Source organism: Oncorhynchus mykiss, chromosome 4 (assembly GCF_013265735.2).
Source record: "Oncorhynchus mykiss isolate Arlee chromosome 4, USDA_OmykA_1.1, whole genome shotgun sequence".
Lineage (NCBI taxonomy): Eukaryota > Metazoa > Chordata > Actinopteri > Salmoniformes > Salmonidae > Oncorhynchus > Oncorhynchus mykiss.
This window is the reverse complement of record NC_048568.1, coordinates 29170157-29187102: the sequence shown is the minus strand read 5'-3', so window position 1 is coordinate 29187102 and position 16946 is coordinate 29170157. Positions and strand designations below refer to the sequence as shown.

Below are 16946 nucleotides of genomic sequence, written 5' to 3'. Positions count from 1 at the left end.
TCAGGGCGTGTTTCAGGGCGTGTCAACATTGTGTGGAGTGTTTTTGGGCGTGTGTCAGGGCGTGTCAACATTGTGTGGAGTGTTTCAGGGTGTGTTTTAGGGCATGTTTCAGGGCGTGTCAACATTGTGTGGAGTGTTTCAGGGCATGTGTCAGTATTGTGTGGCGCCGTGACGGGTGATATTAACACGGTTGTGTCAGTGGCGTCCCTGTCGGCGTGAAGTCATGAGATGTAGAGAAAAGTCCACACTTTTGCAATCAGAATATATACAAATCTAATTCAGTCGGCTCTTTTGTTGCCTAAATTACTGTTCAATGTGGAGAGCTGAATAGAACGCGCACGCATGCACGCGCGCACACACACACACACACCGCTCCCCCTTGGTGTCTGCCAACACACACAGTGTACCAGTTCCAGATTGGCCTCTCTTTGTGTGTCGTGTTCATGTTCCTCAGCCATTTCAATTAGCTGCAAATGTAAATTATCCTCAGGAGGCTGTATAGTGGCTGGCCTGTACTTTACCCAGACTCAGCTGATGAAACTACAGTGTGTGTGTGTGTGTGTGTGGGTATGTGTGTGTGTGTGTGTGTGTGTGTGTGTGGGTATGCGTGTGATGCGTTTCACAGCCTCATGAAACAAAAAACTGTATTTTTTATTCTCTGTTTGAAATCATTTACTATCGTGGTAATCATTTGTTTTGGGTGTGTGTGTGTGTGTGTGGGAAGCATTCAATCTCCTTTGTCTACACATCAACCTCCCATTCTCTAGATTGTTTTTCCATTCCCTGAAGCCTCATTTATCTATTGTAATTCTCAATGCATATATGTGTGACAATAAAACCTGGTGCGATCTACCATGGGAGGGGTGTCTTTGTGTGTGTGTGCGTGTGTGTTGAGAGTTGTTCCTTGTTGTAAGCAAATGGCAAGACAATTGATTCCTGTTTAGTGAGACAGGATAGTGAAGACAGTGTTGGAGGGTGTGTGTGTGTGTGTGTGTGTGATGGGGGAGGTTCACACCAGCTGGAGCTTCATGTTAATGTTCTGTGGAGTTCAGCCAGATGAGAGAGAATAAAGTAGACGGCACGCGTCAAAATGATTGATTGATGACCTTACGTCATTTTGACCTTTGCGTGTCCGAATATGTGCCCCCTCCCCGTCCCCCCTGTTCCCGTGGTCACGTGTTATTTTGTGTTATTTCAGATCTCTATGTCATCCTTTGAAGTAGTCCAGTTGATGGATGTCTAGGGGCCTGGTTGAACTGTGGTTGTTGTGTTTGAACTTTTGGACCGGGTATGACCCCCCCAGTTTTATTGCCCTTATGTTTGTTATCTATGGAGCAGGAATGTGTGTCTGTATGTGTGTGTGTGTGTTAGAAACAAGGTCCCTTGGCATTGTGTCCATTTCAGGCTTTAAACAACAATTAAACAGCCATCTAAATAATGTTTCTCAGCCTAGTTTCCTATTTAGTTCTCTTTATATGTACAGGCACAGAGCTTCAAGATGGCTCCAGCCTAAGGATTTTCAGTGCATGTACACCTGGGGAGATTAGAACCCCAAAGAAAAGATCCTAAAGGTAATTTCAGGTTTATCATGACAGCCACTTTATGAAAGGCCTTTACTTATGGCTAAACAGCTTCTGCACAGCTTATTAATTAAGGCTGTGGGATGAAATGAGGTGTTTCTAGGAGGGCTTAAACAAATCTACAGTGAAACAAACATGTACACTTTACACACATATTTATTGACTTTTAAAAATACCACAGTAACATGACAGAATTTGTGCAAATGCAACGAAATCTGCTAGGGGATATTAAATGTACAACAGTAGTATTCTGTAATAAGCAATACGTGTTAAACATGTGGCACAGGCAATCATGACAGCCTCTTTATGAAAAGGCCTTTAATTAGGTGTTTCTAGGAGGGCTTAAACAAATCTACAGTGAAACAAACATATACACTTTACACACATATTTACTGACATTTAAAAAGACCACAGTAACATGACCGAATTTGTGCAAATGCGACGAAATCTGCTAGTGGATATTAAATGTACAACAGTATTATTAGGTAACAAGCAATAAGTGTGGCACAGGCAATCATGACAGACTCTTTATGAAAGGCCTTTAACTATGGCTAAACAGTTTTCTACACATCTTATTCATTAATGATGTGGGCATACCCAGGATTTACAGGCAGGAACGGTTGATCTACACATGGAGGGAAAACTTACGGAGTTTTGATGGAGCGGACAAGCGTCTTTGAGTTGATGAATTTGAAATGGATAATGGTCGTGGCTAACCGGACCATCTATCTGTAAGAAATAGTAAACATTTTGGAATTATAACATGTGTTAAAATGTATGTACTAAATATTATGAATTAAATCACTGGTTTTAAAAATGTATCTCACGATTTAACGATAGGGGAAGAGGTAATTTCATATTTCGGCCAACACATCAAGAGCTAACAGGGGTGAGTGGGGATTCATAGTACAACAGGAGGCTTCGGTAACCTGCAATACGGGTTAAATATGTTTTACATACATCCACGACTGAATGGTTTCACAAACTACATTTAAAGGTTTTGTCAGAAAGCTGTAACAGGCCTCATTCACCAGTCTAGAGATGAACCTAGAGACACCAAAAACATCGCCGCTTAGAGCAGCTTGGAGATTATTACCCATGTAAGGGGGGAGCAAAAGAGGGGATTTAACCAACTCTGTACAAACCCCGACACGTGGTATGATAACTCTGACGCGTACGTCTAATGATTATTGTAGATGTTTACAACTGAGGGAGTTGACAGTAGGTCAATGAGATGTATAAAGGCAAATTGACATAACGGACCTCAAAGACCAACAGCCTACTTTATAATATAGAATGCAGGGGTGTGTACTGAACATGTAACCATTATAAAACAAAACATGTCTCGAAACACCTCCTAGTTAGGGACAGAACGCGGAGCATATACTTTAACACTATGTTACCACAGCTTTAGCGCAAACCCACAGCCCCGAATATTTAGCTGCCAGGACAGATTAAAAAAGAGATGTGAATAAGGGAATCCCTCCTAATAGATATTTCTGAAGGCTACTGGACATAGGTGATTGGGAAGCGACTGTTAGACGTAGATTCTCAGAAGCAATTTATAGTATTTCATACAATGGTATGTTATAAAGTTTGTAATAATGTACAACTGTAGGTCTCCAATGTTTTTACATAAAAACACTAATGATGCATGTTTAAATAATAGTACAATTTGTTAATTAATTCTAACATGTCTTTAAAAAGTTAGTACTATATATTTTGGTATTAAATCAATGGTTTTAAAAAAGTATCTCACCCTTTAACGAAGGGAAAATGTCCTTTCCAGCCATCAACCCGGTCTGTCACGAAGAAAAAAGACACAGAAAATCCGGGTGCATGCGTGAGTGTGCAGGCCTCCAATGTTTTTACATAAAACACGCGTGATGCATGTTTAAATATTATTCAAATGTTGTTACTTAATTCAAACATGTCTTAAAGGTTGTACGAAATATTTTGGAATTCAATAAAAGGAGTTTTAAAAACGGTATCTCACCCGTAACTATGTGAAACGGTATTTCACATCTTCAGCCAACTCTGTCGCGAAGAAAAAGACATTGAAAATCAGGGTGCGTGCATGAGTGTGCGTGTGACGGAGCAGCAGGAGTGTGTGTGTGTGCGTTTCAAAAAACAAAGGGTTTGTTTGTGTGGGTTCAACATGGGGTCCCATCTGTAGAGAATCGTTTGAAATTCAAAGTTTGAACTATCCAGCATATGACATGTCAAGGTATCGGCCGACCGCCCGGGGTTAAACCTGGATATCTAATCAACGCCCCCCAGGACCCCCCAAACAAAACGCATGACAGAACGGCTCTTTGAATTCACAGCCTTTTGGTCTAAAGCAAACATACAGTTAGTTGGTTGCATACAGGCTATCTCTCGAAACTCATTCCGTACTTTAACAAGTTAGGGACAGAACGTCTATTTTTAACACGTTTAGCACGGCTTTAGCGCAAACCCAAAGGCCCGAATATTTAACTGCCAGGACAGATAGCATAGTCTGTAAAGCCCTCCTAATGGATATTTCTGAAGGCTACTGGACATAAGTGATTGGGAAGCGACTGTTAGACGTAGATTCTCAGAAGCAAACGGCGCCCTGTCCTTTACGTAGCCCTTCACGATCACACATTTTTAGGCGTAAGTCCAAATAATCACATACCCAAGAATATTTATATATTAAAAAAAGAAAAGTGTGCACTCTAAACGACGTCGTAAGACAACAGGCAGCAGTCCCAGGACAGATAACAGAGTATGTGAAGCCCTCCTAATGGATATTTCGGGAGCTGAGTAAGTGAAAAATGTATTTTAAGTTTTGTTTGAATATTATCGGGATATTATTGTAATATTAAACACGCGTTATTTGTGTTTTAAACAGGGGGGACAACGATTTTTTATTTTTTTATTTTGTATTTTATTTTAGGTATGATGGACATCGGACACATAGGGTGACTTGGATGCATTAGGGACTCTGAACGATATCGGAGGAACCGATGAAACAGACAGTATTCGGTCTTTTTGTATGAACGTTTTTCCAAACACTCCAAGAACAGAGAATTTAAACGTCCCGACAACAACCCAGGGAACCACCACCCCCACACAACATAGTCCAGACCCCAACAACAAAAGCACAACGGTGGCCCAAGGGCATTGCGCAGAATCACCAGAGGTATTAATTCTAGGCATTTACATGTAAGTTTTTAAAAATGAAGACTATTTATACAATGAAACAATGTTTTTTTTATTCACACTGTTTGTAAACAATAACGTTTGCCCTCTTAGGGTCTACTTGACCTGCTTATTGATTAGAAAGTATGATTAGAAACCAAGGCTGTGGAATATATTCGCTCTCACAGGCTATGAAAAAGACAAAAGCTAGGACATTGACTCCGGAGTGTTGAACTTATGCCCACTCTACAACAACCCCGGTTGTTATATGACCCCTGAGGATCATCTACGAACGTTGGAACATCTACAACTATTGAAGATGCAAAAAGGGGTTTTCAGAAACACATTTGGTTTACAGATATGTATTATTATAAAAATAATATAACATTATTATCATAATCTAAAACACTTTAAAGGATCTCTAATTCAAACATGCAAGGATATATATATATATATGATACGATTAACCACTTTAAAACTGTTGCTGCAATATCACTTCTCAATGTGTGTACATTTCAAGCTTTCAACAACAATAAACAAACCAGCTCAATAATGTTTCTCAGACTTACAAACTGTTGAGTTTTCCTAGTTAGTAAAGAAACAACCACTAAGCCAAAACCCCAAAAGTTGTAATATAATCTGTATACAAGTCATTCTATACAGAAAACAGGTACATTTTGATTGATCAAGAATTCCCAATAGGTTTGTGTCACGCCCTGACCATAGTTTGCTATGTATGTTTATAGGTTTTGTTTGGTATGGGTGTGATATGAGTGGGCATTCTATGATGTATGTCTAGTTTGTCTTTTTTCAGTGTTTGGCCGGATATTGTTTTCAATCAGAGGCCTGTGTTAGTCGTTGTCTCTGATTGGGAACCATATTTAGGTAGCCTGTGTTGTCATTGTTGGGTGATTGTCTATGTTAGGTGCTTGTGTCAGCACATTGGGTATATAGCGTCACGGTCGTTGTTCATTTATTGGCTTGTTCAGTTTACTTTGTGTTTTCGTCATCCATTAAAACGATGCATTCACACCACGCAGCGCTTTGGTCCGCTTCTTATTACCCATGAAGCTCGTGACAGCATGATCTGATCCACAACCCTATTACGACAGCATATAATGCACAGTCATATGCAAAAACCATAAAACTCTGACAAGAAAACAATGAAAACCTTAACACGACTACACGCAATGCCATTATTTTAGTTAACAGCCACCCAGGGTTGAGTTTGGTACTTTTTCTTTGTACAAGCACCATGCCTCCAAGGGCTGACAACCGTATTCACAATGAGAAATATAGTCTAATAAAACAAATGTCTGCATAATGAAAGACATGAAAACTGTAGCCAACAATGTATTTCCATCTGTTTTAAACGTGGATATTGTCAGTAAGGTCACGGAGACTAACAACAGACAATAGTTATTGTGGGAGGTTTAGGGTTACAATATATGGGAACGATCAGGAATGTTAGAGATTTGGTCACTGGGGCGATTTTGAAAGAGGGAGATTAGAACCACAAAGTAATAGGGGGGTAAGAGATCCTAAAGGTAATTTCATATTTCGGTCAAAACATCAAGACATACATCCACGACTGAATGGTTTCACAAACACCCTTTAAAGGTTTTGTAAGAAAGTTGTAACAGGCCTCATTCACCAGTCTAGAGCTGAACATAAAGACACCAAAAACATCAACGTTTAGAGCAGCTTGGAGATTATTACCCATGTAAGGGGGGCGCAAAGAGCTGATTTACCTCTACGGTCAAATGCATCTATAGTTTTTAATGAAGTGGTCGTTGCATTCATTTAGATGCTTTCAACATACTCTAGAACCAGTAAGAACATAGATTGAATGATAGGCTTTGTGCTATTGAGTAAGAGGCCTGACCCATTTCTAAGTAAGAAGCCACGCTTTTTATATTCAGCTTCTGAATTAACTAACTCATAAATATGTTTTTAAGGCAGCTTAACGTATATACTAGTACAACATACTAGGTACAGTGCCTTGCGAAAGTATTCGGCCCCTTGAACTTTGCAACCTTTTGCCACATTTCAGGCTTCAAACATAAAGATATAAAACTGTATTTTTTTTTTTTTTTTTTTTTGTGAAGAATCAACAACAGGTGGGACACAATCATGAAGTGGAACGACATTTATTGGATATTTCAAACTTTTTTAACAAATCAAAAACTGAAAAATAGGGCGTGCAAAATTATTCAGCCCCTTTACTTTCAGTGCAGCAAACTCTCTCCAGAAGTTCAGTGAGGATCTCGGAATGATCCAATGTTGACCTAAATGACTAATGAGGATAAATACAATCCACATGTGGGTAATCAAGTCTCTGTATAAATGCACCTGCACTGTGATAGTCTCAGAGGTCCGTTAAAAGCTCAGAGAGCATCATGACGAACAAGGAACACACCAGGCAGGTCCGAGATACTGTTGTGAAGAAGTTTAAAGCCGGATTTGGATACAAAAAGATTTCCCAAGCTTTAAACATCCCAAGGAGCACTGTGCAAGCGATAATATTGAAATGGAAGGAGTATCAGACCAATGCAAATCTACCAAGACCTGGCCGTCCCTCTAAACTTTCAGCTCATACAAGGAGAAGACTGATCAGAGATGCAGCCAAGAGGCCCATGATCACTCGGGATGAACTGCAGAGATCTACAGCTGAGGTGGGAGACTCTGTCCATAGGACAACAATCAGTCGTATATTGCACAAATCGGGCCTTTATGGAAGAGTGGCAAGAAGAAAGCCATTTCTTAAAGATATCCATAAAAAGTGTCATTTAAAGTTTGCCACAAGCCACCTGGGAGACACACCAAACATGTGGAAGAAGGTGCTCTGGTCAGATGAAACCAAAAGTGAACTTTTTGGCAACAATGCAAAAGGTTATGTTTGGCGTAAAAGCAACACAGCTGAACACACCATCCACACTGTCAAACATGGTGGTGGCAGCATCATGGTTTGGGCCTGCTTTTCTTCAGCAGGGACAGGGAAGATGGTTAAAATTGATGGGAAGATGGATGGAGCCAAATACAGGACCATTCTGGAAGAAAACCTGATGGAGTCTGCAAAAGACCTGAGACTGGGACGGAGATTTGTCTTCCAACAAGACAATGATCCAAAACATAAAGCAAAATCTACAATGGAATGGTTCAAAAATAAACATATCCAGGTGTTAGAATGGCCAAGTCAAAGTCCAGACCTGAATCCAATCGAGAATCTGTGGAAAGCATTTGTGAACAGCAGTTTTCAGTTCTTTCCACAGATTCTCGATTGGATTCAGGTCTGGACTTTGACTTGGCCATTCTAACACCTGGATATGTTTATTTTTGAACCATTCCATTGTAGATTTTGCTTTATGTTTTGGATCATTGTCTTGTTGGAAGACAAATCTCCGTCCCAGTCTCAGGTCTTTTGCAGACTCCATCAGGTTTTCTTCCAGAATGGTCCTGTATTTGGCTCCATCCATCTTCCCATCAATTTTAACCATCTTCCCTGTCCCTGCTGAAGAAAAGCAGGCCCAAACCATGATGCTGCCACCACCATGTTTGACAGTGTGGATGGTGTGTTCAGCTGTGTTGCTTTTACGCCAAACATAACCTTTTGCATTGTTGCCAAAAAGTTCACTTTTGGTTTCATCTGACCAGAGCACCTTCTTCCACATGTTTGGTGTGTCTCCCAGGTGGCTTGTGGCAAACTTTAAATGACACTTTTTATGGATATCTTTAAGAAATGGCTTTCTTCTTGCCACTCTTCCATAAAGGCCCGATTTGTGCAATATACGACTGATTGTTGTCCTATGGACAGAGTCTCCCACCTCAGCTGTAGATCTCTGCAGTTCATCCCGAGTGATCATGGGCCTCTTGGCTGCATCTCTGATCAGTCTTCTCCTTGTATGAGCTGAAAGTTTAGAGGGACGGCCAGGTCTTGGTAGATTTGCATTGGTCTGATACTCCTTCCATTTCAATATTATCGCTTGCACAGTGCTCCTTGGGATGTTTAAAGCTTGGGAAATCTTTTTGTATCCAAATCCGGCTTTAAACTTCTTCACAACAGTATCTCGGACCTGCCTGGTGTGTTCCTTGTTCGTCATGATGCTCTCTGAGCTTTTAACGGACCTCTGAGACTATCACAGTGCAGGTGCATTTATACAGAGACTTGATTACCCACATGTGGATTGTATTTATCCTCATTAGTCATTTAGGTCAACATTGGATCATTCCGAGATCCTCACTGAACTTCTGGAGAGAGTTTGCTGCACTGAAAGTAAAGGGGCTGAATAATTTTGCACGCCCTATTTTTCAGTTTTTGATTTGTTAAAAAAGTTTGAAATATCCAATAAATGTCGTTCCACTTCATGATTGTGTCCCACCTGTTGTTGATTCTTCACAAAAAAAAAAAAAAAAAAAATACAGTTTTATATCTTTATGTTTGAAGCCTGAAATGTGGCAAAAGGTTGCAAAGTTCAAGGGGCCGAATACTTTCGCAAGGCACTGTACCTAGTATGTTGTACTAGTATATACGTTAAGCTGCCTTAAAAACATATTTATGAGTTAGTTAATTCAGAAGCTGAATATAAAAAGCGTGGCTTCTTACTTAGAAATGGGTCAGGCCTCTTACTCAATAGCACAAAGCCTATCATTCAATCTATGTTCTTACTGGTTCTAGAGTATGTTGAAAGCATCTAAATGAATGCAACGACCACTTCATTAAAAACTATAGATGCATTTGACCGTAGAGGTAAATCAGCTCTTTGCGCCCCCCTTACATGGGTAATAATCTCCAAGCTGCTCTAAACGTTGATGTTTTTGGTGTCTTTATGTTCAGCTCTAGACTGGTGAATGAGGCCTGTTACAACTTTCTTACAAAACCTTTAAAGGGTGTTTGTGAAACCATTCAGTCGTGGATGTATGTCTTGATGTTTTGACCGAAATATGAAATTACCTTTAGGATCTCTTACCCCCCTATTACTTTGTGGTTCTAATCTCCCTCTTTCAAAATCGCCCCAGTGACCAAATCTCTAACATTCCTGATCGTTCCCATATATTGTAACCCTAAACCTCCCACAATAACTATTGTCTGTTGTTAGTCTCCGTGACCTTACTGACAATATCCACGTTTAAAACAGATGGAAATACATTGTTGGCTACAGTTTTCATGTCTTTCATTATGCAGACATTTGTTTTATTAGACTATATTTCTCATTGTGAATACGGTTGTCAGCCCTTGGAGGCATGGTGCTTGTACAAAGAAAAAGTACCAAACTCAACCCTGGGTGGCTGTTAACTAAAATAATGGCATTGCGTGTAGTCGTGTTAAGGTTTTCATTGTTTTCTTGTCAGAGTTTTATGGTTTTTGCATATGACTGTGCATTATATGCTGTCGTAATAGGGTTGTGGATCAGATCATGCTGTCACGAGCTTCATGGGTAATAAGAAGCGGACCAAAGCGCTGCGTGGTGTGAATGCATCGTTTTAATGGATGACGAAAACACAAAGTAAACTGAACAAGCCAATAAATGAACAACGACCGTGACGCTATATACCCAATGTGCTGACACAAGCACCTAACATAGACAATCACCCAACAATGACAACACAGGCTACCTAAATATGGTTCCCAATCAGAGACAACGACTAACACAGGCCTCTGATTGAAAACAATATCCGGCCAAACACTGAAAAAAGACAAACTAGACATACATCATAGAATGCCCACTCATATCACACCCATACCAAACAAAACCTATAAACATACATAGCAAACTATGGTCAGGGCGTGACACAAACCTATTGGGAATTCTTGATCAATCAAAATGTACCTGTTTTCTGTATAGAATGACTTGTATACAGATTATATTACAACTTTTGGGGTTTTGGCTTAGTGGTTGTTTCTTTACTAACTAGGAAAACTCAACAGTTTGTAAGTCTGAGAAACATTATTGAGCTGGTTTGTTTATTGTTGTTGAAAGCTTGAAATGTACACACATTGAGAAGTGATATTGCAGCAACAGTTTTAAAGTGGTTAATCGTATCATATATATATATATATCCTTGCATGTTTGAATTAGAGATCCTTTAAAGTGTTTTAGATTATGATAATAATGTTATATTATTTTTATAATAATACATATCTGTAAACCAAATGTGTTTCTGAAAACCCCTTTTTGCATCTTCAATAGTTGTAGATGTTCCAACGTTCGTAGATGATCCTCAGGGGTCATATAACAACCGGGGTTGTTGTAGAGTGGGCATAAGTTCAACACTCCGGAGTCAATGTCCTAGCTTTTGTCTTTTTCATAGCCTGTGAGAGCGAATATATTCCACAGCCTTGGTTTCTAATCATACTTTCTAATCAATAAGCAGGTCAAGTAGACCCTAAGAGGGCAAACGTTATTGTTTACAAACAGTGTGAATAAAAAAAACATTGTTTCATTGTATAAATAGTCTTCATTTTTAAAAACTTACATGTAAATGCCTAGAATTAATACCTCTGGTGATTCTGCGCAATGCCCTTGGGCCACCGTTGTGCTTTTGTTGTTGGGGTCTGGACTATGTTGTGTGGGGGTGGTGGTTCCCTGGGTTGTTGTCGGGACGTTTAAATTCTCTGTTCTTGGAGTGTTTGGAAAAACGTTCATACAAAAAGACCGAATACTGTCTGTTTCATCGGTTCCTCCGATATCGTTCAGAGTCCCTAATGCATCCAAGTCACCCTATGTGTCCGATGTCCATCATACCTAAAATAAAATACAAAATAAAAAAATAAAAAATCGTTGTCCCCCCTGTTTAAAACACAAATAACGCGTGTTTAATATTACAATAATATCCCGATAATATTCAAACAAAACTTAAAATACATTTTTCACTTACTCAGCTCCCGAAATATCCATTAGGAGGGCTTCACATACTCTGTTATCTGTCCTGGGACTGCTGCCTGTTGTCTTACGACGTCGTTTAGAGTGCACACTTTTCTTTTTTTAATATATAAATATTCTTGGGTATGTGATTATTTGGACTTACGCCTAAAAATGTGTGATCGTGAAGGGCTACGTAAAGGACAGGGCGCCGTTTGCTTCTGAGAATCTACGTCTAACAGTCGCTTCCCAATCACTTATGTCCAGTAGCCTTCAGAAATATCCATTAGGAGGGCTTTACAGACTATGCTATCTGTCCTGGCAGTTAAATATTCGGGCCTTTGGGTTTGCGCTAAAGCCGTGCTAAACGTGTTAAAAATAGACGTTCTGTCCCTAACTTGTTAAAGTACGGAATGAGTTTCGAGAGATAGCCTGTATGCAACCAACTAACTGTATGTTTGCTTTAGACCAAAAGGCTGTGAATTCAAAGAGCCGTTCTGTCATGCGTTTTGTTTGGGGGGTCCTGGGGGGCGTTGATTAGATATCCAGGTTTAACCCCGGGCGGTCGGCCGATACCTTGACATGTCATATGCTGGATAGTTCAAACTTTGAATTTCAAACGATTCTCTACAGATGGGACCCCATGTTGAACCCACACAAACAAACCCTTTGTTTTTTGAAACGCACACACACACACTCCTGCTGCTCCGTCACACGCACACTCATGCACGCACCCTGATTTTCAATGTCTTTTTCTTCGCGACAGAGTTGGCTGAAGATGTGAAATACCGTTTCACATAGTTACGGGTGAGATACCGTTTTTAAAACTCCTTTTATTGAATTCCAAAATATTTCGTACAACCTTTAAGACATGTTTGAATTAAGTAACAACATTTGAATAATATTTAAACATGCATCACGCGTGTTTTATGTAAAAACATTGGAGGCCTGCACACTCACGCATGCACCCGGATTTTCTGTGTCTTTTTTCTTCGTGACAGACCGGGTTGATGGCTGGAAAGGACATTTTCCCTTCGTTAAAGGGTGAGATACTTTTTTAAAACCATTGATTTAATACCAAAATATATAGTACTAACTTTTTAAAGACATGTTAGAATTAATTAACAAATTGTACTATTATTTAAACATGCATCATTAGTGTTTTTATGTAAAAACATTGGAGACCTACAGTTGTACATTATTACAAACTTTATAACATACCATTGTATGAAATACTATAAATTGCTTCTGAGAATCTACGTCTAACAGTCGCTTCCCAATCACCTATGTCCAGTAGCCTTCAGAAATATCTATTAGGAGGGATTCCCTTATTCACATCTCTTTTTTAATCTGTCCTGGCAGCTAAATATTCGGGGCTGTGGGTTTGCGCTAAAGCTGTGGTAACATAGTGTTAAAGTATATGCTCCGCGTTCTGTCCCTAACTAGGAGGTGTTTCGAGACATGTTTTGTTTTATAATGGTTACATGTTCAGTACACACCCCTGCATTCTATATTATAAAGTAGGCTGTTGGTCTTTGAGGTCCGTTATGTCAATTTGCCTTTATACATCTCATTGACCTACTGTCAACTCCCTCAGTTGTAAACATCTACAATAATCATTAGACGTACGCGTCAGAGTTATCATACCACGTGTCGGGGTTTGTACAGAGTTGGTTAAATCCCCTCTTTTGCTCCCCCCTTACATGGGTAATAATCTCCAAGCTGCTCTAAGCGGCGATGTTTTTGGTGTCTCTAGGTTCATCTCTAGACTGGTGAATGAGGCCTGTTACAGCTTTCTGACAAAACCTTTAAATGTAGTTTGTGAAACCATTCAGTCGTGGATGTATGTAAAACATATTTAACCCGTATTGCAGGTTACCGAAGCCTCCTGTTGTACTATGAATCCCCACTCACCCCTGTTAGCTCTTGATGTGTTGGCCGAAATATGAAATTACCTCTTCCCCTATCGTTAAATCGTGAGATACATTTTTAAAACCAGTGATTTAATTCATAATATTTAGTACATACATTTTAACACATGTTATAATTCCAAAATGTTTACTATTTCTTACAGATAGATGGTCCGGTTAGCCACGACCATTATCCATTTCAAATTCATCAACTCAAAGACGCTTGTCCGCTCCATCAAAACTCCGTAAGTTTTCCCTCCATGTGTAGATCAACCGTTCCTGCCTGTAAATCCTGGGTATGCCCACATCATTAATGAATAAGATGTGTAGAAAACTGTTTAGCCATAGTTAAAGGCCTTTCATAAAGAGTCTGTCATGATTGCCTGTGCCACACTTATTGCTTGTTACCTAATAATACTGTTGTACATTTAATATCCACTAGCAGATTTCGTCGCATTTGCACAAATTCGGTCATGTTACTGTGGTCTTTTTAAATGTCAGTAAATATGTGTGTAAAGTGTATATGTTTGTTTCACTGTAGATTTGTTTAAGCCCTCCTAGAAACACCTAATTAAAGGCCTTTTCATAAAGAGGCTGTCATGATTGCCTGTGCCACATGTTTAACACGTATTGCTTATTACAGAATACTACTGTTGTACATTTAATATCCCCTAGCAGATTTCGTTGCATTTGCACAAATTCTGTCATGTTACTGTGGTATTTTTAAAAGTCAATAAATATGTGTGTAAAGTGTACATGTTTGTTTCACTGTAGATTTGTTTAAGCCCTCCTAGAAACACCTCATTTCATCCCACAGCCTTAATTAATAAGCTGTGCAGAAGCTGTTTAGCCATAAGTAAAGGCCTTTCATAAAGTGGCTGTCATGATAAACCTGAAATTACCTTTAGGATCTTTTCTTTGGGGTTCTAATCTCCCCAGGTGTACATGCACTGAAAATCCTTAGGCTGGAGCCATCTTGAAGCTCTGTGCCTGTACATATAAAGAGAACTAAATAGGAAACTAGGCTGAGAAACATTATTTAGATGGCTGTTTAATTGTTGTTTAAAGCCTGAAATGGACACAATGCCAAGGGACCTTGTTTCTAACACACACACACACATACAGACACACATTCCTGCTCCATAGATAACAAACATAAGGGCAATAAAACTGGGGGGGTCATACCCGGTCCAAAAGTTCAAACACAACAACCACAGTTCAACCAGGCCCCTAGACATCCATCAACTGGACTACTTCAAAGGATGACATAGAGATCTGAAATAACACAAAATAACACGTGACCACGGGAACAGGGGGGACGGGGAGGGGGCACATATTCGGACACGCAAAGGTCAAAATGACGTAAGGTCATCAATCAATCATTTTGACGCGTGCCGTCTACTTTATTCTCTCTCAGATGTATAGTTTACCCCCCAGCCCATATGGGACCACACACACACAGAAAACACTACACAGTTATCGGCATGAATTTCATGCTCCTACGATGTTCCATTCTTGATAGTATAATAAGCTTTTTCATAGGAACGTTAAGGAGTGACACAATTGCAATAGTGTGTGTGTGTGTCGTCTCCTACAGCCATCCTAACCCATGTGTGTCGTCTCCTACCGCCATCCTAACCCGTGTGTATGTGTGTGTCGTCTCCTACCACCATCCTAACCCGTGTGTGTTGTCTCCTACCGCCATCCTAACCCGTGTGTGTGTGTGTCGTCTCCTACCGGCATCCTAACACGTGTGTGTGTGTGTGTGTGTGTCGTCTCCTACCGCCATCCTAACCCGTATGTGTGTGTCGTCTCCTACCACCATCCTAACCCGTGTGTGTTGTCTCCTACCGCCATCCTAACCCGTGTGTGTGTGTGTGTGTGTGTCGTCTCCTACCGCCATCCTAACCCGTGTGTGTGTGTGTATGTGTGTGTCGTCTCCTACCACCATCCTAACCCGTGTGTGTCGTCTCCTACCGCCATCCTAACCCGTGTGTGTGTGTCGTCTCCTACCGCCATCCTTACCCGTGTGTGTGTGTGTGTGTGTGTCGACTCCTACCGCCATCCTAACCCGTGTGTGTGTGTGTGTGTGTGTGTGTGTTTCAGGATGAATGAGGAGCAGATAGCCACAGTGTGTGTGTTGGTGTTGAGGGCTCTATCGTACCTCCACATACAGGGAGTCATCCACAGAGACATCAAGAGTGATTCTATCCTCCTGACCAGCGATGGACGGGTAAGACCACATGGATTCTGGACTAACTTATTTAATCATGTACAGAACTAACTGGCCTTGTATCATTGTAGGACTCCAGATGTTGGCTTCAGTGGTGGGTTGTGTCCACTACCTATTGTGATACAACTAAAGCCTGTATTGTGGTTAGAAACATGGGTTGATCCATGCATAGTAGTGTTACCATGACAACCAGTAACGGACATGATGTCAAATGACACAATGTTGCATAAAAACACTGCCCTACACCCTCACACTGACCTCTGTGTTACAGTACATGGCTCGCTATTTCTGGGCTACTGCCAGTGATGCAGTATAGTACGATCTCCTCAAGTGCCTCTGACTGCAGGACCGGAGAGAGAGGAGAGGAGAAACAATTCATAATCAATTAGCACCCAGTACCTATTAATTAAAGCCTGCCTAATGCCTCTTAACGAGCTGCTGGAACGTGATGGATGGTTGGCTAATTAAGGGATAATAGAAGCAGGATTAGAGTGGCTTATATGAAACATCTTCAAGCCCAGTTTCCCTTATAATTATTACATGGACAGAAATATGAATAGTTAAATATTAGAACATTTAGAAAATAAAGTTAATATTCATACCCAAAAATGTTTTCCGATAAAAAGGAAGCACACATACAAAATGTAAAATCAATGAAGATAAAAATCTGTCATTTATATGTCCCCATGTACAAAAGTGTTCAGAAAATTCCCATAGATAACACAGATGATCAACTAAATATGTTCTGCTCCCACAGATCAAGCTGTCAGACTTTGGCTTCTGTGCCCAAGTGTCCAAAGAGGTGCCCAAGAGGAAGTCTCTGGTGGGCACGCCCTACTGGATGGCACCAGAGGTCATCTCACGGTTACCCTACGGCACGGAGGTAAGGACACACATTGACAAGTATCACATTAAAAAGTTGATTGTTGTATATAATAATAGCATTCACGCTGCCTGCTAGGTGGATATCTGGTCGTTGGGCATTATGGTGATAGAGATGATCGATGGGGAACCCCCGTACTTTAATGAACCCCCTCTACAGGCCATGAGGAGGATACGAGACAACCTGCCCCCACGGCTAAAGGAGTCACACAAGGTCAGCAGGGCTAATCTATTTCATGACTGAATTGGCACATTTACAGAAATGTGGATTCATGTCAGTTATCCCCTAAGTCAAATAATGAGTCATGTGTTCCCT

At 40.4% G+C, this 16946-nt stretch overlaps 1 protein-coding gene and 3 long non-coding RNA genes across 8 annotated transcripts in view; 2 read left to right on the top strand and 2 right to left on the bottom strand.

Annotated features, from left to right (window-relative positions):
* Window positions 1-16946, top strand: part of LOC110522449 (serine/threonine-protein kinase PAK 5) — a 132333-nt gene that overhangs the window by 113533 nt on the left and 1854 nt on the right. For all 4 annotated transcript variants that reach the window (XM_021600843.2, XM_021600841.2, XM_021600842.2 and 1 more), the window contains 3 exons: window positions 15622-15748; window positions 16506-16631; window positions 16710-16844. In XM_021600843.2, coding sequence (XP_021456518.2) covers window positions 15622-15748; window positions 16506-16631; window positions 16710-16844 — 388 coding nt within the window. The remainder of the gene's footprint in view (window positions 1-15621; window positions 15749-16505; window positions 16632-16709; window positions 16845-16946) is intronic.
* On the bottom strand, window positions 1066-4224 carry LOC118964461. The gene is made up of 3 exons (XR_005051513.1): window positions 3577-4224; window positions 3340-3382; window positions 1066-2309 (listed from the first exon to the last, which is right to left on the bottom strand). It is a non-coding gene; the product is annotated as an uncharacterized LOC118964461 (long non-coding RNA).
* Window positions 10209-11777, bottom strand: LOC118964462. Of its 2 annotated transcripts, none has more exons than XR_005051515.1 (2): window positions 11622-11777; window positions 10209-11533 (listed from the first exon to the last, which is right to left on the bottom strand). It is a non-coding gene; the product is annotated as an uncharacterized LOC118964462 (long non-coding RNA). The 2 variants fall into 2 exon arrangements; XR_005051514.1 differs by having other exon boundaries at window positions 10209-11488.
* On the top strand, window positions 12274-14919 carry LOC110487406. Its single transcript, XR_005051512.1, has 3 exons — window positions 12274-12412; window positions 12607-12649; window positions 13680-14919. It is a non-coding gene; the product is annotated as an uncharacterized LOC110487406 (long non-coding RNA).